The sequence below is a fragment of the Anabrus simplex genome, chromosome 5 (genome assembly GCF_040414725.1).
Source record: "Anabrus simplex isolate iqAnaSimp1 chromosome 5, ASM4041472v1, whole genome shotgun sequence".
NCBI lineage: Eukaryota > Metazoa > Arthropoda > Insecta > Orthoptera > Tettigoniidae > Anabrus > Anabrus simplex.
The window spans coordinates 348,627,793-348,649,766 of NC_090269.1; the positions used below are offsets into that span (position 1 = coordinate 348,627,793).

Sequence of the window (21,974 nt, forward strand, 5' to 3'; positions counted from 1 at the left end):
AGAGTAACATGTGCAACCACTCATGAGAAACATCTGGGGAGTGCCCCCTACAAATTGCACAGTTCACTATAGTCACCCTCTAGGAACGCTGTCGTTCCTTTATTTTGGTGTAATGTTAATCTTTGATAGTGTCGGCCTATTTGTTGTGCGTTCCTACCTGGAGCAGGGAGACGCTGTGTTCACATGATGTAGAGGTCTGCGCAGGAATACAGGTCCCGTTTCCTGCTCAACGAGCTAGAATAACATAGAGAGAACGTCCGCCATGTTTCCAGTGGTCACATAAGCAAGGGGGCGTGGTTCTCGAATGACGAAAAATGTTGAAAATACGCATTAAAGAATCACTGGTGCAAAACTAAAGACCATTAGCCAAAAGCGTAGAGCATTATAATTATAGAGTGCGAATAGCGCCACTTCATCCTCGTTGCCACGCGAGGCCAGCATCACGATCAGCTGATTGTGTAGGGTAGTTCGAAAAGGATATCAGGAAAATCGTCATACAGTCACGAAATCGCAACCCTGCTTGTCTGTTGTGGTTAAACATAAATTACAATAAAAGCCGTAGACATAATTGAGTATTTATGACGGAAATCCTTTAAACGAAATGGACCTACGATAGGTTACATCATTCTGATCATTTCTTTTTTTTTAATTGCGGTTGGCTTTACGTCGCACCGACACAGATAGGTATTATGGCGACGAAGGGATAGGAAATGTCTAGGATTGGAAATGAAGCGGCCGTGGCCTTAATTAAGGTACAGCCCCAGCATTTGCCTGGTGTGAAAATGGGAAACCACGGGAAACCATCTTCAGGGTTGCCGACAGTGGGGTTCGAACCCGCTATCTCCCGGATGCAAGCTCACAGCCACGGCCAACTCGCTCAGTGATCATATTTTTAAAAATTATCGCATCATCATAAGGAAAAGCTTAATGTAGGCCTAATTATTTATTATAATGTAGGGGAAACATAATTATTTCTCATTACGGTATCGTACTGGAATGAGTTTCTTTTTTGTTACTTATTTAACGTCGCACTAACACATCGAAGGTTTTTGGCGACGGAGAGATGGGCTAGGATTTGGAAGGTGGCGGCCGTAGCCTTAATCAGGGAACAGCCTGGTGTGAAAATGGGAAACCACGGAAAACCATTATGAGGACTGACTGACATTCGAACCCACTATCTCCTGAATGCAAGCCTATACATCCGTTGTGGGGTGGGGCGGTAGAATAACACCCATGTTATCCCCTGCCTGTCGTGAGAGGCAACTAAAAGGGGACCCACGGGCTCTTCACTTGAGTGCGTGTGTTGGCGACCACAAGGCCCTTAGCTGAGTCCAGATATTGTTTCCACTTATTCCTCACTTTCATCTATCCTATCCGACCTCCCTTGGTCAACTCTTGTTCTTTTCCAACCCCGACGGTATTAGGTTTGCGAATACTAAGGAGTCATTCATTTTCATGCCCTTCGTGGTCCTTGTCTTTTTATGGCAGACATCCCCATTTTTCGAAGCGTCGGACACGTTCCATTTCTTTCCCTTTGATTGGTGTTAAGAGTTGTACTTCCTCTTAAAACAATAATCACCACCACCACCAAGCTTACAGGTGTGCGACCCTAACTGCAAGGTCAACTCGCTCAGTACTGAGTTTACTAAGTGAAAGGTAACCTTGAAAGTTGTCCATTTTGAACTGTAGCCTAATTTTAAATATTAATGCGACTGTCATCTACAAAGAACACTTCATGTATTTCACAAACATTTGTAAAATACTGTATTTACCATGCTTGGTGTACGTTTGACTGAAATAGGCCTACATCAAACCAATGCCCTAGCACAAGACATAGAGTGTTACACATAGCCTTCAGGACCGCTACGGAGAAAACAATGAAAGAACCTGAATATCAAACTTCAGTGAATCACACACCAACAACTGATGGCAACAAAACTGAACTCTCAGCGACAGAAGATAAACAGGTAGGCCACCAAGAAATAATTTATGATAAGTCTAAAAAGGGGAAGATTTTCAATCACCATATATACGCAAGCATACGGCTGGCATTCTTGAAAGCGAGAATTTAACTTTTCATTTCTTAAAACTTAACGGTGATCATCATCACGCACCATCTGCCTCTCACTTGATCATACGTTCTCACGCCAACTCGCTTCGTTTTGACAGCTCGAAACATGGCTGCCTTTCATGAACTTGCCTCCGCAAGGAGCGCTAATGTCAGGCATATAACCCCTGTGTTATTCTAGCTAGTTGGTCCTGCCCGTTTCCACTGTGGGATGGGATCTTCCTGAGGCAGCCCGCTATTTCACAGAAGCGGGCTGAGAGCAGTGTTGCCAGATCCTCCGAAATTTCGGAAGATCCTCCCATTTCTTGAAATATCCCAACTGCCCTTCAGTTGGCCGTTGCCCTATTGATGAAACGATACCCATTACTGGACGGTTCACCATAAACCTTCGGTATCATTCAAAGAAAAAGTTCATGTCATCATGTTTACTCAGTTCTGATTACTTCCCGATCGTGAATTCGGAAAAGGAAAGTAACAAGTCCTCAGGGTAAGAAGAGAGGAGAAGTATGGATATTGATGAAAAAGTAGAATCAAGAGCAACGGGAGAGAGAGAAAGAATCGAGATGGAGATGAAGGAGGATTAACTCTAAGATAGAAAGATTGGAATAGGCCTATAGAAAGCGAGAGTGTTAAGAGAAAATAAGAAATATTCCAACGGGGCTGTGTGCGGGCCGCGGCTGCAAATGTTAACGTATAATTTTAATCCAGATTATCTGCCCATAGCTTCCGAGGTCCAGTGAACCGACCTCTCACCGCTGCGTTCCGTGGTTCAAATCCCGGTCACTCCATGTGAAATTTGTGCTGGACAAAGGGGGGCGGGACAGGTTTTTCTCGAGTACTCCGGTTTTCCTTGCCATCTTCCATTGCAGCAACCCTCTCTAATATCATTTAAGTTTGGCTGTCAGTCATTAATCATTACTCTAGAGGAGTGTGACAGGCTTCGACAGCCGGTACAATTGTTCCTATCCTTGCCATTAGATGGGAGATTCATTCATTCTTTTCCCGATCTGATAGAATGGCTTAAAACAGGCTGAAGCTGAGGATTATCTGCCCATCGAAGCTCCCACAACTCTGAATGGTCCATAGATTTAGCTTTCGCCCGTAATATTGACGTCGATCTCTTACTATACGTTACGTCTGTCGTCACAGGCTCATTGTGCATATATTTACACATGATAGATATTGCCGTCAGTATCGGTAACTTTATGTCTAAACAACTTTATACCTATTATTTAGTTTATTTTCCGGGTTGAACCGTGTTGTTGTTTTCTGTACATTGCGTACAGTTTGCCGACGTTTCGAATACATTGCAGTATTCTTTGTCAAGGTTACTGAAATTCCCCTACTCGATTCGAGGAAACCAATCTCCCAGGCTGCCTGGGAAAATAAACTAAAAATAATTCTACACACCGTGGAAGCTTCACTTCTAAGAAACTTTATACTTACATCTTCAAGATACTAGAATTTCTAGACGTTTATTTGGATTCTAATCCATTTATGCTGGCTTGAATAATCCATTTTAAGTACATCACTATGTTTAAGTACTGTACTTGATTTTACACTGCATGTGGGATTATCAGTTTTTTTTTTCTCTTACGTATTCTGTTCGGATTATCGGAAATGTCGGATTCCTGTGGTTGTACGGTAGTCTTAACTCTGTTTCATTTGCCTATCCTGACCTGATATGAAGATAGAACGAGTAGTCAATAAAGTAGTTTATATTTTTGTGTTTCAGGGACCCAACACCAACCTGGGTGAAGCACTCAACTTCCTCAGAGAATATGATCGTGAAGGTTCCAGTATGTGCTTCAGAGTGAACTCTGCCCGCTGGCAATACAGCACCAACACCACCGAGGCTAACCGTAGGCGCAAAGTGAGTAATACATCAGATCATCACTAACGTGGAATGGAATAAATACACACATCAAAAAGAATTTTGGGATAATGTCGTGAACGCGTTATGGGTCATTTCACCATCAAACGAGATATCAGTTTAAAGTACAGAAAAGCATGAAGAAATTATCTGTGCATCACCTAATAGCCAACTTAGTTCTGATGTATGAGGGCAAAAGATGATTGTGTTCAAGGTATAAATATTGTTCTAAAGCTGATATTCCCTACTCTTTCTGATGCGTACAGGTTTATAACGTACATAAATCTGGAACGATGTTAGTTCGAATAAGAGCTAGAATAATTACTGATTCTAGAAAAGGAGCAGTAATAGTATTCCCAGTCATATGAAAGATGATAAATCAATAAACATTTAACCTTCCTTCAAAGTGAGGGATTAATTTCCACGATTTTCGTGATATTCAGCAAGCCTGCTATTGTTACGCTTTAGAAACTGATGTTAATTAACCCTCCTTCAAAATGAAGCCGAATAGATAAGGAAAATAAGCATGTTACGATCATATAATAATAATAATAATAATAATAATAATAATAATAATAATAATAATAATAATAATAATAATATCAATGACATGGACCGGCGAAATCAAAATTGATTTGAAACAGGCAGGAATTACTCCAGCAGATGTCCAAAACAGAGTAATCTTCAGATCCAAAATTCACAATGGCAAGTTGACTAACAGGAAAGACCAAAGAAGACTGAAACAAGCTGGTCTGTACACAGAAAGGAAGCCCACAGTAAAAGAATGGACGAAATATGGGCACAGAGGAAGGCAAATGCACTCCTCTGAGTACTTTGCTTGGGCTTAACGGGCTTATTCGCATATAATAATAATAATAATAATAATAATAAGAAGAAGAAGAAGAAGAAGAAGAATATCATACAAATATACCTTTTCATTTTTTATTTTATTTATTTTTATTGATAGATAGGGTTCCAGAGAGTAAAGAGCTCTGTCAATAGATAATCACAACAATGGCGGATTAAGGCCTAATGTCTAAAAGTGAAAGAGTAATAAGTTTAATAGTGGTTTTACATGTGCTTTGAGTATCACTGTTTACCTAATGGAGAGGATTACATTAAATAAGTGGATTATTATCAAAATAACAATTCAGGAGGAACAACTTTTTCGACTTTTAACGTGACTTTGGAAATAAAAAATATAAAATAAATAACTGTTACTCATTCATAGTGCCTAAGAGGTACATCTTAAGCTTATTATGAATGGAACAGTTTCAGAGATAATGGAACAGTTTCAGAGATGATTGCTATATTGTCAGGAACGCTCTTATGTTCAGATACTAGTAAGTGTTGCACTCCCTTAGTGCCAAACCTTGCTGTATAATTTTGAAAAACGTGTATTTTTTCTTTTTTTGCCTTATCTTATATGAATGGATGTCAGTACTTTAGGAAATTCAGAGTTGGTGAACATTATATTATGCAAGACTTTATGAATAAGAAGTGATGCATTTAATGAGATTATTTGCTTAAGTGGTAATACCCGCCTGGTGGCCATGATCGTTAAGGCGCTGAAGTCTAAAACGGTCTAACACCGAGGTTAGCCGGTTCGAGTCCCGTTGGTCGAAAACATTTTCACCATCAGAATGTTGGCCGGCAGGGTAGGGGAGGTGGTGGTATACAATTTCTAATCACTAGATTGCGTGCCAAAAGCCTGGATTAAATTCCAAACCTCTCCGCAGTGCTCATATGGAGTGAGGGCATATGACGCTGTTGATGGTGATTCGTCCGTCGGATGGGGACGTTAAGCCTTGAGCAGACCCCTTGGTGCTATTCGACAGGAGTAGGTTATGTGCCGGCACCGGGTTTCACCCTCTCCCTACTATCATATATCACGTCATTCATTTCATCTCTCATTAACTCCTCTGATGAGGTTGACGTCAGGAAGGGCATCCGGGGGCATCCGTAGGGAAACGGGACAAGGGCTGGACAAACAAACATTTGCTTAAGTGGTAATATATTGGTTTCAGAGTACATTTTATTTCGAGAATATAGTTGATGGAGTCCACACATAAATCTAATAACCCTGTTTTGTAAGACCTCCAAAACGTTTAAGTTATTTTGGGTTGCTTTGCCCAAAATGAAACACAACTAAGAACATCGAGATTGTATCATTGTGAAATAAATTAGACGAAAGGTGTCAATTGTTAGTAGGTACTTAATCTTGCCAATGATACCAACCAAGACAGAGATTTTATGGACACTTCATTATAGACTGTTATGCTTTTGAGCGTTCAGTCTGCAAGCCACAATCTTCTATTTGTAGGCCTAACTAGCTTTGTGATCTAGTTTATTTTTCACACTACCCAGCGGGTGGCTGCACAGTTTGGCTCACGAAGTGTCAGCTTGTATTCGAGTGATAGTGGGTTAAAAACGCACTGTCGGCAGCCCTTAATATGGTTTTCCGTGGATTCAATCAATCAGTCAATACTGATCTGCACTTAGGGCAGTCGCCCAGGTGGCAGATTCCCTTCTGTTGTTTTCCTAGCCTTTTCTTAAATGATTTCAAAGAAATTGAAAATTTATTGAACATCTCTCTTGGTAAGTTATTCCAATCCCTAACTCCCTTTCCTATAAATGAATATTTGCCCCAGTTTGTCCTCTTGAATTCCAACTTTATTTTCATATTGTGATCTTTCCTGCTTTTATAAACGCCACTCAAACTTATTCGTCTACTAATGTCATTCCACGCCATCTCTCCGCTGACAGCTCGGAACATACCACTTAGTCGAGCAGCTCTCCTTCTTTCTCTCAATTCTACCCAGCCCAAATTTTGCAACATTTTTGTAACGCTACTCTTTTGTAGGACAAATCGAGCTGCTTTTCTTTGGATTTTTTTTTTCAGTTCTTGAATCAGGTAATCCTTGTGAGAGTCCCATACACTGGAACCATACTCTAGTTGGGGTCTTACCAGAGACTTATATGCCGTAGAATTTGGAAATCCAAACTAATGAGCATTGTACTTTTCAGTCAGTCATACTAATTAAAGTCCAGCATGTTGCTTTGACCTCTCTTAAGTTTCGAATCCATCACCCTCCTCTGATGGATCTATGTTCACTGTATCCAGATATAATCTGTGCTGTTTTAGGTCCGTTTGCCCATACTATTTCATCAAGACAGTATTAAGACCATTGAAATGTTGTTCGCAGCTGGAGCAAGAGGCACTCCATGCCAAGTTCCAGAGATTGTCATGGCGACGAGCGACAGCTTTCGCCTGGAAGCAGCTTCCAGATCCAGTCGCCCGACGACAGTTGAAGATGCTTGTAACAGACGGACGATCCAGTCTACCAGACGACAAGTTCAATGAGGTATGCTAGCTCGTAAATGTCACTGATTATTCTAATATAATTAGCTCTCTCTCATGATAACCATAATACAAAGTTATGCCGAAAACGTGAGGAGTGCATAGGAAGCATATTTGCTGCAATATGGTACAACGTCAACGTTCTGTTACTTTTCAGAAGGGCAAAACGAATGTTTTCAGTTTTGCTTTACATCGTATGCGTGGCGAGTGTTTGTGAACACAATAGTACTCACTGCACACAGGTCACCGTCAGACAAACAACCATGGCACTGGGGTTTGTATCTATGACACACAGCGAATGATTGTAAACATCAAGTTACATGATCTTTCCGTGTACTTATTATGATTCCTTTTACTACTCTGACTTTCGTCCAGGCGTGTTGTGTTTGTCACAACAAGTCGCTTGACCTTGCGACTGGAGTGTCTTACAGCATACAGGAGCAAGCAGTAATACTGGGGTGCGTGTTATTACATATTGCATTGAGGTAGATACCTCATTTTCAAATAAAGTGATTTTGATTTGATTTGATTTTATATATAAAAATATTGTTTTTTACAACATACCATCACAGAACCTAAAGTATGTCCGAAGCATGATTTTCACGTACCTACGCCTTGCAAATAATAGTCTCTGATATCTCATATGAACGTGGTATAACATTCCCTTTTCATTCTTGTATGTAGAAAACAACAGTTCTTCTTTGATAAATTCTTATACAGTATTTACATGTAAGAAATTATCCCCCTCCTGATAATTACTGTTAGTAAAAACTTATCGTTCGCGTAGAAGTATTGCTTCTCCTTGATAATCAGTTGGAATCTAATGCCTGCATTAATGGAAGTTAGTTTTGTATTCAATAATACCTGTAAATTAAATATTTATATAGAAAAACTTCCAATTTCAGTTTATATTGTAGTATTTTTCTATGAAGGATAACTGAGTTTGTCGTGCCTTAGTTATTCTGGAGTCGTTGAAACCGAAGCCCTTCCTTAAGTCACGTGATATTTCAGGTAAACAATTATCCTAATATCTTTCGAGATTAGAACCTCGTTTACCTAGGTGAAAAAACCCAGCTAAGCCACTGTACTAAATAGCCCTCTATAGTTGGGCCCACGAGAGTTGAAGTCTGACATTTGAGCGGCGAAAGCAGTAACTACGAAGTACGCTGCGTTGTCATAGTTATATCAATCTGCGGCATATCACTCTTTCATACAGGCTGAATATTTAATCAACTATGTTGGCCTATTGCAATGCAATAAACTTTTACCCGTTCCTAAGCTCGTACTAATAATTCCGGCTTTTAAGACAGATCACGTCATTGCCGACAAATATGAGATTCCATATTCACTAAACTGACAGTAACCCCAACAAATGCACATGTTAAATAGAGAATAGAACTGTACAACTAGCCACTGATTAACTTACAAAAAATAAACTAACAACGAAAATAATATTCAGGAAACAAACATTAAATAATAACATAAACCAGCAACAACTAACACAGCTAACACAGTACTACTCCGAATATCACAAAATCGACTGAGAGCAAGCCAACCCGGGTGGCGATATCCTTAAATGTTGCATCTCTGTTATCGTTGCCATAGCAACAGATCATTTTCGAGCAGCGTTAGTCAACTTTTACTCGCCGGTGGCGCTAAACGTCAGACTTCAAGTCTCGTGGGCCCAAATATAGATATCTTCCTCCGGATATAATAATAATAATAATAATAATAATAATAATAATAATAATAATAATAATAATAATAATAATAATGTTATTTGTTTTACGTCCCACTAACTACTCTTTTACGGTTTTCGGAGACGCCGAGGTGCCGGAATTTAGTCCCGCAGGAGTTCTTTTACGTGCCAGTAAATCTACCGACACAAGGCCGACGTATATGAGTACCTTCAAATACCACCGGACTGAGCCAGGATCGAACCTGCTAAGTTGGGGCCAGAAGGCCAGCGTCTTAACCGTCTGAACCACTCAGCCCGGCCCTGAGGATATATGATGAAATGTATTGTTTATATAAGGGTTGGGGCATAAGTCATAGCAACTATTTGCCCCTCACATGTTCACGGTGCTAACATACAATGGGCATATGTCCTGAAAGCATGACACTCATAGTACACAGACACAACACGTGATGGCGGTGTATTGGACAGGTACCACGCACAGGGCGATGGGAGAGCAGTAGTGAGTCAGACAGAATGGATGTGACGTGGCAGGTACCCGCCATGTCTCCGTCGATTTTGATCTCATCCCCAAGGTGAGAAAAACCATTGCGTGGGAGACGGTTTGCGACACGATAGGACATTGACAACGCTGTGAAACATGAGACAGGAAAATGCACACATGTCGAGGCGATTGATATCCGACGTCTCCCGCATCATTGGCAACGTGTTCTGGACAATCAAGGTGAGTACTCTGGGAGTTTACCGTAAAGGTTACTTTACTCTCTAAGAACAAACATTATCTAGCACAACGATTTCCTGGCTGACAGTTTCCTCGCTACACCTGGTAAACCTACTCGGCATGAGTCAAACATTCCCCTGCTCCTTACGCTCCCCACTCTCATCTGTACATTTCCATTTATCTGATAGATCCCGGATCCATGCCAATAATAATAGTTACAATGACTTATGCCCCCATAGGCGGCGATTTCGGGAGCGGGGGGCAGGGAGCGAGTCGCCCAATTTTTGGAGGAAACATTGCAGTTTTATTCCATTTATTGTTACCACAAAGACGCGCAAACGAAATGCTGTCAATTGTGTACACTATTTTATTTACAAATTTTATATACATATTTTACACACACGCACTAAAAAAATGCCATCTTGAACACTTGACTACTATGCTCTTGAACAAAAACTGTTTCGAAGAATAAGAAAACTGCCACAATAGAATGTCAGCGTACTGCCAATCACAACATGAATTCACATACTAGATTAATGACTTGCACTCACAACTCTGGTTAAAACAACTCTACTCAACCTTCAAGACTGAGTCTTTATATACATTGCCTGGCCAGGCTTCTAAAAGAATATGACACAACATATTTTCTCGTAATTTCGAGAGATTCCAACAACCTATTTACAATTAATGGAATTTTCTGTAACTCTCTAGTTCCTGGACTATTACCATGAGTTGCACAACATTGCATTGGATTTATACATCATATATATATATAGGTAATAATAAATTATATACTGTTAATTACGAGTTCTTACATTAAATAAACTCATATTAATATACATACAGCAGATGTTTCATGACATAACCTCACAAATAATACGACCACGATTTATACCAAATAAAGTTCGTACACAACTACGTAAATAATAATAATACTAACGAATGTAAACAACTTCATAGCCACACCACGCAATTCATAATAATAATAATAATAATAATAATAATAATAATAATAATATTAATAATAATAATAATAATAATAATAATAATAATACCGGGCGAGTTGGCCGTGCGCGTAGAGGCGCGCGGCTGTGAGCTTGCATCCTGGAGATAGTAGGTTCGAATCCCACTATCGGCAGCCCTGAAGATGGTTTTCCGTGGTTTCCCATTTTCACACCAGGCAAATGCTGGGGCTGTACCTTAATTAAGGCCACGGCCGCTTCCTTCCAACTCCTAGGCCTTTCCTATCCCATCGTCGCCATAAGACCTATCTGTGTCGGTGCGACGTAAAGCCGCTAGCAATAATAATAATAATAATAATAATAATAATAATAATAATAATAATAATAATCAATCGAGCTCGATATTTCCATTTTTTACCCATGGGTTAGAGAATATTGTTTCGAAGTTATACTAGTCTATTACACTTACGTTACATTTTAGCCGGCTTAAACTAAGAAGTATATGAATTATTTTAAAAAGCTATTTTTGTAGGCCTACATGTCCTGTTGTCTTATCAACTAATTCTTCCCTTTATTTTCTTTTAATCAACAAAATTATTAACGGAAATACGCACAAAATGTCGTTCGTCCTGGCTAACCGATTTGTATAGCACCTCAGCAAGTAGTGGAGACTTCGCAAGTGCTGTGAGCAAGGGTAGCAGGTTTTTTTTGCTAAGGTCATGGATACTGAGGTATGTTTCTCCCGCTTACCGCAGTCTCTTTAGTGTCTGTTAGTTTCTTAGTGTGTAGTCAAATATTAAATTATTTTAATTGTATAATCATGCCGTGGGAGCCTCCGTGGCTCAGACGGCAGCGCGTCGGTCTCTCACCGCTGGATACCGTGGTTCAATTCCCGGTCACTCCATGTGAGATTTGTGCTGGACAAAGCGGTGGCGGGACAGGTTTTTCTTCGAATACTCCGGTTTTCCCTGTCATCTTTCATTCCAGCAACTCTCTCCATTCTCATTTCATAGCATCTATCAGTCATTCATATATCACTTTGGGAGTGGCGACCCCATCGTACTAATAGCCTATATCTACTTCATTCATTCCATCCCTGACCCGGTCAATGACTGGAAAACAGATTGTAGGTTTTCATTCAATCACGCCGTACTTCTTCTTAATTGTAATACAAGTGTAATATTGTTCATTATTGTATAGTACTGATTCGAAATCTCGACGGTGAGATGGCAACTTCAGTCTAGAAAGCCAAGAATAAAGGACGAAAGAATTTTTCGCACCTCGCAAACTGCAGGACTTAGAGCTGAGCAAAATTCGTTTGGTAGGCCAATGTCCATCAGGATGAGGTTTGATTTGGTTCTTTGCTTCACGACTAGGATTTGTGGTCCATACGCTTTCATATAGAAAAGGAGGAGGTCAGGGCGGAAAGCCAGGAACTAAGCCACTGCACTAATCTCCCCCCGTCTTTCAAAACCAGCTAAAGTGAAAGGAAATTATGCACCTTACTCAAATCATAAGTACCTATTTATTCTTAAATACATTTAGAAGTTCTGCTCTGGCTCTAGTAGTTTCAGAGATCTGAAAATTTGAACATTGACAAGATAAGACATTCCAAGCCCTGCCCCCTAGTTCAGCTCTGTAGCTGATTGGTCAGCGTCTTGGCATTCAGCCTCGGAGTTCTGCGTTCGATTTCCGGCCAGGCCATGGTATTTCTTTAATCCAGCTTCACTTTAATTCCACCCAGCTTCCCTATAATATCATTCTAGTAGTGTACAATCCCGAAGCCAAAGGAATTAACCCTTTAGAAATAACATACCTGGTTGAGAATTGAACACATGACTCCAAGGCCAAAGGCTAAGACACTGACCAGTCACCTATGGAACTGGACGTCACTCTAATAGTACCACATGAGTGGGTTCGTCTTGAATGATAATGAAATTACAGTGTTCCATTTTCACCTATTCCTTTGAATCATAAAGTTCCTAAGAAAATTTTTGGGTGAATATCATGTCCGTTAATTTAATATGTTTTCCGTTCTTAGCTCCAACAACTGGTGTCAGAGATGAAGGATATCTACACTCGCACTGAGATCTGCCCCTATGGCACACGCATCAATCTATACTGTAATATGGTTATTGATCCTGGTGAGTATTGATCTTATGATATAAGATATCTTATTAATACAATTACATCTGTGTCTATAGTGGTCATCCAGAAATATGTTCCATGTTAGAACTGGAAAGTTAGACTGTTACAAAATTCCAAGCTTGAATCCTAAGAAATTTAAAATAAATTGTCAAGTTATTTCTTATAATTGCACTTCAGTACGAAACAAAAATCAAATTTATAGCTTACAAATAACTTGAATCCTAATACTTCGGAGCGGCTATCCTGAATGTAGTTACCCCTGGATGAGGTAATGCCCAGTCCAGTTATTTGTCAGAAGAAGTTTTGGTAATTTTAGAAATTCCAGTAACATACATAGGACCTAACTGAAAATCCTATAAAACCCATATTATTTTGATGATGATGATGATAATAATAATAATGAAATTTACATACATACATACATCATCATTATAGACCATTATGCTTTTCAGGGTTCAGTCTGCAAGCCTCTGAATTAACTAAACATTGCCACAATCCTCTATTTGCAACTAGTGTTGTGGCCTTATTTAGTTCTATATCTCTTATCTATAAATCGTTAGAAACTGAGTCTAACCATCATCGTCTTGATCTCCCTCTACTTCTCTTACCCTCCATAACAGAGTCCTTTATTCTCCTAGGTAAACTATCCTCCTCCATTCGCCTCACATGACCCCACCACCGAAGCCGGTTTATGCACACAGCTTCATCCATCGAGTTAATACCTAACTTAGCATTTATCTCCTCATTCTGAGTACCCTCCTGCCATTGTTCTCACTTGCTTGTATCAGCAATTATTCTCGCTTGCCTGGTATACTAATCAATGAGGTACCTCGATAATTGTTGCAATCCTTCCTGTTCCCTCGTTTATAGATAGGTGCAATTACTGCTTTTGTCTCGTCTGAAGGTACCTTACCAACATCCTATGCTAATCTTACTATACTCTGAAGCCATTTCATCCCTGCCTTCCCACTATATTTCACCATTTCAGGTCTAATTTCATCTATTCCTGCTACTTTATGAAAATGGAGTTTATTTATCATCCTTTCCACTTCCTCAAGTGTAATTTCACCATCATCTTATTCCTCCTCTTCAGGAGCTCAGTTGATCACGACGTCACCAGGAAGATTTCCTTTAACGTTCAGAAGATTTTCAAAACATTCCTTCCACCTGTCCAGTGATTCCCTGGGATCTATTATGAGTTCACTTGAATTACTCAAAACACTATTCATTTCCTTTTTCCATCCCTTCCCAAGATTCTTTATTACTGTCTAGAAAGGTTTCCCTGCTGCTTGACCTAGCCTTTCCAGGTTCCAGGTTTTTTGGATTCAACAGCTATTTGTTTGGCTCTGTTTCTTTCTTTTACATGCAATTCTTTGTCTGCATTAGTTCTTGTCTGGAGTCATTTCTGACACACCTTTTTTTCACGTTTACAAGCTCTCACTTCATCATTCAACCAAGATCTTCGCTTTTTCCCATCTTTACACAAAGTTGTTTCTAGGCATTCCCTTGCTGTTTCTACTACAGCATCCCTGCATCCCACCCATTCTCTTCCTATATCCCAAACCTGCTTAGTGTCCACTGTTTGGAACTTCTCACTAATCATTTCCATGTAGTTCTGTCTAATTTGTTCGTGCCGAAGATGTTCTACTGGAGATTTTCTACCCTTATTTGTTTGCAGACAGATTTCATTCTCTATCCTAGGCCTAGAGATAGTTCGCTGCAGATCACATAGTGGTCTGTATCATTGAAAAATCCCTGAAAAAACTGTACATTCCTAACAGATTTCCTGAATTTGAAGTCGGTTAAGATATAGTCTGTTATGGATCTGGTATCCCTACCCTCCCATGTGTAGCGCTGAATAGACTTATGCTTGAAGAATGTATTCATAACTGATAAACCCATACTAGCACAGAAGTCCAGCAAAAGCTTCAAATTCCTATTCGCTTCAATATCTTCCCCACATTTACCAATCACCCTTTTGTATCCTTCAGTTCTATTTCCAACTCTCACATTGAAATCACCCATTAGCACTATCCTCTCCTTGCTTTTGACCCTGATTACGATGTCATTCAATGTTTCATAAAACTTGTCAACTTTATCCTCATCTGCACCCTCATATGGTGAATTCACAGGGACAATTCTTGTCCTAATTCCTCCAACTGCCAAATCTACCCACATCGTTCGCTCATTTACGTGCCTAGCAGAAACAATGTTGCATACAATACTATTTCTGATGAACAGCCCTCTGCCCTTCCTTTTTTAACACCATCACGGGTTATGAATTTAATTTTGGTCCTATTAACAATTGATCACTATCAAAGGGTAGAGAAGGGTCCACCTATTCAATACCATTAACTTTTTAACAACCATCAGGTACACTTTATAATCTCCTATCTCTTCCTCGTTATCTCCTCTTACTGAATTTAATTTATTCCTAGCACATCCAGATGCATCTTCTTTGTTGACGCAGTTAGTTCTACTTTCTTTTTTCCATAAGCCCTACTAATATTGATAGCTCCCCATCGAATTCCATTTTGTTGTTGGAAAGTTGTTTCCAAGGAGTCCGTTGCCTATCAAATGGGAGTGGGACTCCATTAATCCTATAAAATGTTCTGAGCTTGGTAAATTCTGTGAAAAAGGATACTACCCTTACTTACACATAGTCCAAGTGAGGATCTCTCCTCTTACAGGTTAGGGACCACCAGTGGATTGTATAGTCCTAGCTGCCTGAGCACAAGGAGGGCCATGACTCAGAATATGTCTGAGATACCCACTCCCATTCCGTAGCAACTGATATCTTGACTCTCAGGACCACTTGCTAGGCCACTCAGCCATTGCCCATGGTTCACGAACTAGGACATGACTACAGTAACCCACACCATGAACTATTAATAATAATCATCATCATCATCTTCCTTCCAAGTATTGGGCCATGTGACCCGTTACGGTCTTGCATTTTACTTTTTGCAAGACTTGAAAGCAATCAAATGTCCTTCCGACGGGTTGCTAGCCTGAAGGAAGTAAGACCATTGGTGGGGCTGCCACCTCTCAGCTAATGGACTAGCTGAAATCACAGCATTTCCTCCATAATGGATGTAACGGTTATACCGCCGTGACTCTGTCAACAGGGCTGATAATAATAATAACAATAATAATAATAATAATAATAATAATAATAATAATAATAATAATAATAATAATAATAATAATGTGTCAAATGTGGTGTGCAGGCATTTTTATTTGAAATAATTTATGCTGCTTATATGTCAATTTCAACGGTCCATTTTACTGAACCATTTGCTGTATGTGACAACTGAGAATCATAGTAGAATATCTTCAGAGATGCAGATGATGAAGTTTGAACTCTTCATCTCCATCATGCAAGCTTGAGCTACACGACCTGTACTATGTATGCAACTCACTTGTTTCTCAAATGCGAATACATACAGTAGATATCTGTTCCTAACCCTCAGATGTTCTCTTAAACCTGTGAAATTAAAACACACTGGGGAAAACAAAATTCACTATCACAAATGTAATTTGCTTTAGTTTTATTCTTTAGGTATGATACTTGTGCCCTTTAATTCTTGAATTACTTATATGTGACACATAAGGATGCCAACCGACCCACGCACACCCACCCAGCCCTCAGTCAAGAATTAAAACTGGCAGAGGATTGAATCCAGGACCTCCAAGATAGAGGCAGATACTACTCCTATGCCACTGGGATAAGATACATATAAACATGAATATAAATATAATTTACTTGTGGATATAACTTACTATTGATAAAATTAAAGGCTATAAAATAATGTGACTCTCTTGCATTCGGTCTCCAGAGAGATCCAGCAGCTTGGAATTCCTCAAATATGCACATTATTGAAAAAGTACCGTACCCATCTTCGATACTTATTTAATTGCTTTAACCCTCAGCAGATTGCAAAATTGAGATTTATTCCCAATAAATTACATTGAATTTAGTGAATTGCAGACAAAGACTATACTAGTAACAATCTTAATTTCTATGCAGACATAACCAGAGCCATGGCACAGTCCCGAGACTATGAGGAACAACTCTACTTCTGGCGATCATGGCATGATGCTGTGGGACCACCCATGAGACCCAAGTATGTACGATACATACAGCTGGTGAACGAGGCTGCAATGAGAAATGGTATGCAACACTCTCATTATTGCAATACCGGGTACTACTTGGATGTGTTCTATAGTTAGTGTTGTCATGAAGAACCATGTGGTTCATATCAATGTCTTGGTATTTCAAATGACATGCACAGTTTAGGATATGGAAAATGAGCTGATTTAGCTCATTTAGCAATATAATTAAAAATGATTTAAGTACCATATCTATCTACTTAATAATTACTACTTTTAAAATTTATTTAGTTAACTATTTTTTAAGTTTATTTAGTTATGGTACCGGTACTTTATGCTTTATTTAAAGTAAAACATACTAGAATATCTGATTCACAACACGAAAACAGAAGCTAGGAATATGAGAAAAATAGAGAGGAAAATCTTCAGGAAGATATGGACATCAGAAAAGCTGGCATCACCTGGAAGAAATGAAGGAGTGTAACACTATAGGCTCCAGGATTACATCAAGAAATGCAAGACCACTACAATCTGGATGGTGGAAGTTACAAAAGACTTAGATGAACTAAGCCTAAATACAGAACATGTGAAGATTAAGGACACACACAAAAGAATACATACAGGAACTCTGAAAAGTGGTGGTAAAAGGGGCTCTGGTTAAGACGCAGCAGGTCGTTATGCTACTTAGGTTCCAGAGTGGGTAAAGAAAAGAAAAAGTAAATAAATGCAATGTAAATTTTAATCTTATACCAGTTGTACAGTATCATTTGAAGTAATTCCACATACTGTATATCAGTTGACTATATTTGTAAGTAGCAGGAGATAAGTAGAATTTTGTAAACAATGTAAATTTATTAAGGATGAGCAGTGTGTTTAATAGAAAAAATTATTAGCGTAAATTATATAATATTGTATTATAGGAAAACTTTATTCTCTTGTTAATTTAATATTTAGTGCTTGACAATAATGTATTTTAGTGTACCATTTGCCACTGAGGTAGACACCTCATTTGCAAATAAAGAGATTTGATTTGATTTGAATAACAGACACAGACAAAGTCTTCAAGAAACCTGAGTAACCATATAGGACTCTAACAGGCTGGCAAAGGGAGACCAGATGTCAGAACATGAATAGGTTTTAGGGGAGCAGAAGAAACATAAAGCAGAGAAGCATAAGCTAAACATGGTTCACAGCAGCAAGATAATTTAAATATTTTCTTGTAGATTTGGTATATATAATTTTGCTTAAATTTGACTTCTGTCTCTTCCACAGCTTAAGTTATGTTATATAAAGGCTATCAAAACATAGGCTTTATTTTAGAAAGTATAGGCAATTATTTTCTACTTGGTAGTTTCTCATCCTGATTGTCAAATGTTACATGTTCTGAAAACAGCAAAACATTTTAAATTGTGGTAACATCTTCAGGAATTCATAATTGAGCAATGCATATTCAAATGAGAAGAATTTTCCCAGCATATTATTTCTATAGTTACTAATAGGCGAGTTCATAAGGAAAAGGAAAAATGTTAGATGTGAAGTTTCCACGGTATGTGGATATATTTAGTTCTTCTTCTGGTTGAACCATGTTGTTGTTTTCTGTACATTCCATACAGTTTGCTGACATTTTGAACACATTGCAGTGTTCTTTGTCAAGATGATCTGAGGTAATCAGTCTCCCAGGCAGCTTATCAACTATAAGTAGGGGTATTTCAGTTGTCTTGACAAATAATACTGCAGTGTATTTGAAACATTAGCAAACTGTATGGAATGTAGAGAAAACAACAACATGGTTCAACCCGGAATAAGAACTAAATAAGGAAAATTTTCTTTACTTATGGTAATGCGATCATATGATTATTCCAGGGTTCCATGATGCTGGTGAGCAGATGAGAGCAGTGTATGAAGACAACCAGTTTGAAGATCAACTGAATGAAGTTTGGGCCTCACTAGCACCTCTCTACAGGAAGCTGCATGCCTATGTCAGAAAGCGACTTTTGGAGCACTATGGTTCTCAGAAAGTTCGACCAGATGGTCCTCTACCGGCACACCTGCTGGGTAAACACTGTTTGCCAGTTTCACTGAAAGAACTTGATTAATGTTAATTGTTACCAGGGTTGATATTTATGATAATAATTTTAATGTTGTAAAAATTTTAATATATTGTCTTACTAACATAATCATAGTAAATTTAGTGAAGATATCACTTGAGAATGCCTTTGCTGGCGGGACCTAGTGTTTACAGTGCACTATGTCTTCTGGTATGGGCTAGAGCAATCTTGTTACTTTCATTGATCTGTCTCAGCTTTATCCTTGGCTTTGACAAAATGAAAGTGACTGAGGTATGAGTGATGCTAGTAATTCCATTCCTTCTGCAGCCAGTCCCTGCTATGAATGGTGTGAAGATATTGCTCATAGGGTCAGTTGGTGCATGCATTTCAGTGGGCTTGGCAGACTGATATGTAATAGCAACTTCTGGCCCAGTGAGGAAAGCAACGGGAAACTACCTCACTCCTCATTTCCCTAGTATGCCTCTTCAGTGATGCCTAGGCCATCTATGACAGCTGATGGCAGAGCTGTTGAGGATCCAACCAGCCTTCGGGCTGAGGACTAAACATACATACATCACTTGAGAAGTTCAGTGCTCAGTGAATGATAATTTATCATCATTCAGTTTATTTTCCTGATGTCTGAGACAATTAGGTGTCAGTACCATCAGATATAATTACAGATTAAAATCTTGTTTGATCTATGTGATTAGTTCTATGTAAACTAGATGATACTGTTGCTTGGGACATCTTGATCATCAGCCCCATAGTCATACTGTGCAATCAAAATCATGTAAGACTGGTTGCTAAAAGGTAAATGTTGCACACTTAATTTTTTTTTTTTTGCTAGGGGCTTTACGTTGCACCGACACAGATAGGTCTTATGGCGACGATGGGATAGGAAAGGCCTAGGAGTTGGAAGGAAGCGGCCGTGGCCTTAATTAAGGTACAGCCCCAGCATTTGCCTGGTGTGAAAATGGGAAACCACGGAAAACCATTTTCAGGGCTGCCGATAGTGGGATTCGAACCTACTATCTCCCGGATGCAAGCTCACAGCCGCGTGCCTCTACGCGCACGGCCAACTCGCCCACTGCACACTTAAGTAAGACCAATCATTGCTGCTGTAGTGAAGTACGTAACACACTGAATCTGCTTTAACTACACTTTATTTTTCACCACAATTATCGCTACACAAATGTACAAAAGCAGCTCACTCCATCTTTACTTTTTTCTGCCGCTTTTCTCTCAGCAAAGAAGAGTTATCTCCGGTTTGTAGTTCACTCAAAGTCCACTAGGGGCGGCCTACACCGCTCCCCCTCCAGTAACCAAGTTACGATACAAAGACAATATAAACAAAATATACCATAATCACAAGAATATTAAATATATACATCATCATCTAAATAGCAAGTGGGAAACCTGACAGTCCTTCCACTAAGTGATTTTGTTACCACTTTCTCCTTGCTGGGTTTGTCCTGGGCATCCGCGGTTGATCCATCAGGGGGGCAGAGTCCTTGCAAAACACCTGGTCATTCTTCATGACGAGCTTTAGAAGTTTCATCATCTGCTGCTATGAAGTAGGCTGGTTTCAGGCGATCAATGGAGACATTCACAGATTTTTTTTTTTTTTTGGTAACCGTGAAATATTTATCAGTTTTGGCAGTTACCAGGAAAGGACCTTCATACGGGGGTTGCAAAGGTTTTTTCACTCTATCGATTCTCAGAAATACATGAGTACATTTACTCAAGTCTTTATGGATGAACACAGTTCGGGAAGTTTTGTGCTTGACTTCCACAGGCCTGAGTTGCTGCATGTGCTGCTGAAGTTTGGAGACAAAAGTTTCTGCTTCGGTATGAGATGGAGGGTTATCAAAAAATTCACCTGGAAGCCTAATATGCATGCCATACACCATTTGTGCAACTGAACTGTTCGAGTCCTCCCGGAGTGATGCGCGTAGACCTAGCAACACAGTCAGGTGTCTGTCCATTTTATAGAGTTGTGGGCTTTGATAGCAGTTTTTATTGTTCGATGCAGACGTTCAACTTTACCATTGCTCTGCGGATGATAGGGTGTTATACGTTTAAGCTTCACGCCACACAATTCAGAAAGATTCTTAAAGAGCTGACTTTTGAACTGTTGGCCTTAGTCAGTAACTAGATTGGCTGGGACTCCAAACCACGTCACCCAATGATCATAAAATGATTTTGCTACCATCTTTGCTGTTATATTTTGCAATGGTATTGCTTCCATCCAGTTGGTGAAGTGATCTATACATGTGAGGCAGTAGAGACAGCCATCAGAAGGTGAAAGGGGGCCAACAATGTCTATATGAACAGTGCTGAACCTCTCATTAGGTTCTTGAAAATGGCTGACTGGCAATTTGGTATGTCTTGTTATTTTGCTTTTTTGACATCCCATGCAAGCTTGCGTCCATTTTCTGACGTCATTCTTGACACCAGGCCAGATAAGCTTGGAAGTCATTAGCCTAACAGTAGTCTTTTTCCCTGGATGCGCCATGTTGTGGATCTGAAGAAAGAATTATTTGCGAAATTCTTTTGGAATGTATGGCCTTATGTTGTTTGTGGAGGTATCACACCACAGTAACTTTTCAGAAGGCAGTGGGTAGCTCTTGAACACGAGTGACCGACTTTCCTCTTGAAGTTGTTTAAGTTCACTGTCTTGACGTTGGCTTTCAGCGACTGTGTCGTAATCGATGACAGTCATAGATTCAATCCGTGACAGGTTATCCGCAACGATATTGTCCTTGCCACTAATGTGTTGGATGTTTGTTGTGAACTGGGAGATATACTGAAGATGTCGCAGCTGGCGTGGAGATGCCTTCTCATTTTTCTGATTAAATGCAAAAGTGAGTGGTTTGTGGTCCGTATATATTATGAAGTCTCTTCCTTCGAGAAAATGTTTGAACTGCTTGACAGAGAGGTAGATTCCTAACAGTTCACGGTCATAGGTGCTATACGCTCTCTGT

The 21,974-nt window shown here is 39.5% G+C and overlaps 1 protein-coding gene across 1 annotated transcript in view; it reads left to right on the plus strand.

Moving 5' to 3' along the window:
* Window positions 1–21,974, plus strand: part of LOC136874528 (angiotensin-converting enzyme) — a 91,628-nt gene that overhangs the window by 22,363 nt on the left and 47,291 nt on the right. Inside the window, exons 3-7 of the mRNA XM_068227829.1 lie at window positions 3,804–3,941; window positions 7,148–7,306; window positions 12,723–12,825; window positions 16,860–17,003; window positions 18,806–18,997. Coding sequence (XP_068083930.1) covers window positions 3,804–3,941; window positions 7,148–7,306; window positions 12,723–12,825; window positions 16,860–17,003; window positions 18,806–18,997 — 736 coding nt within the window. The remainder of the gene's footprint in view (window positions 1–3,803; window positions 3,942–7,147; window positions 7,307–12,722; window positions 12,826–16,859; window positions 17,004–18,805; window positions 18,998–21,974) is intronic.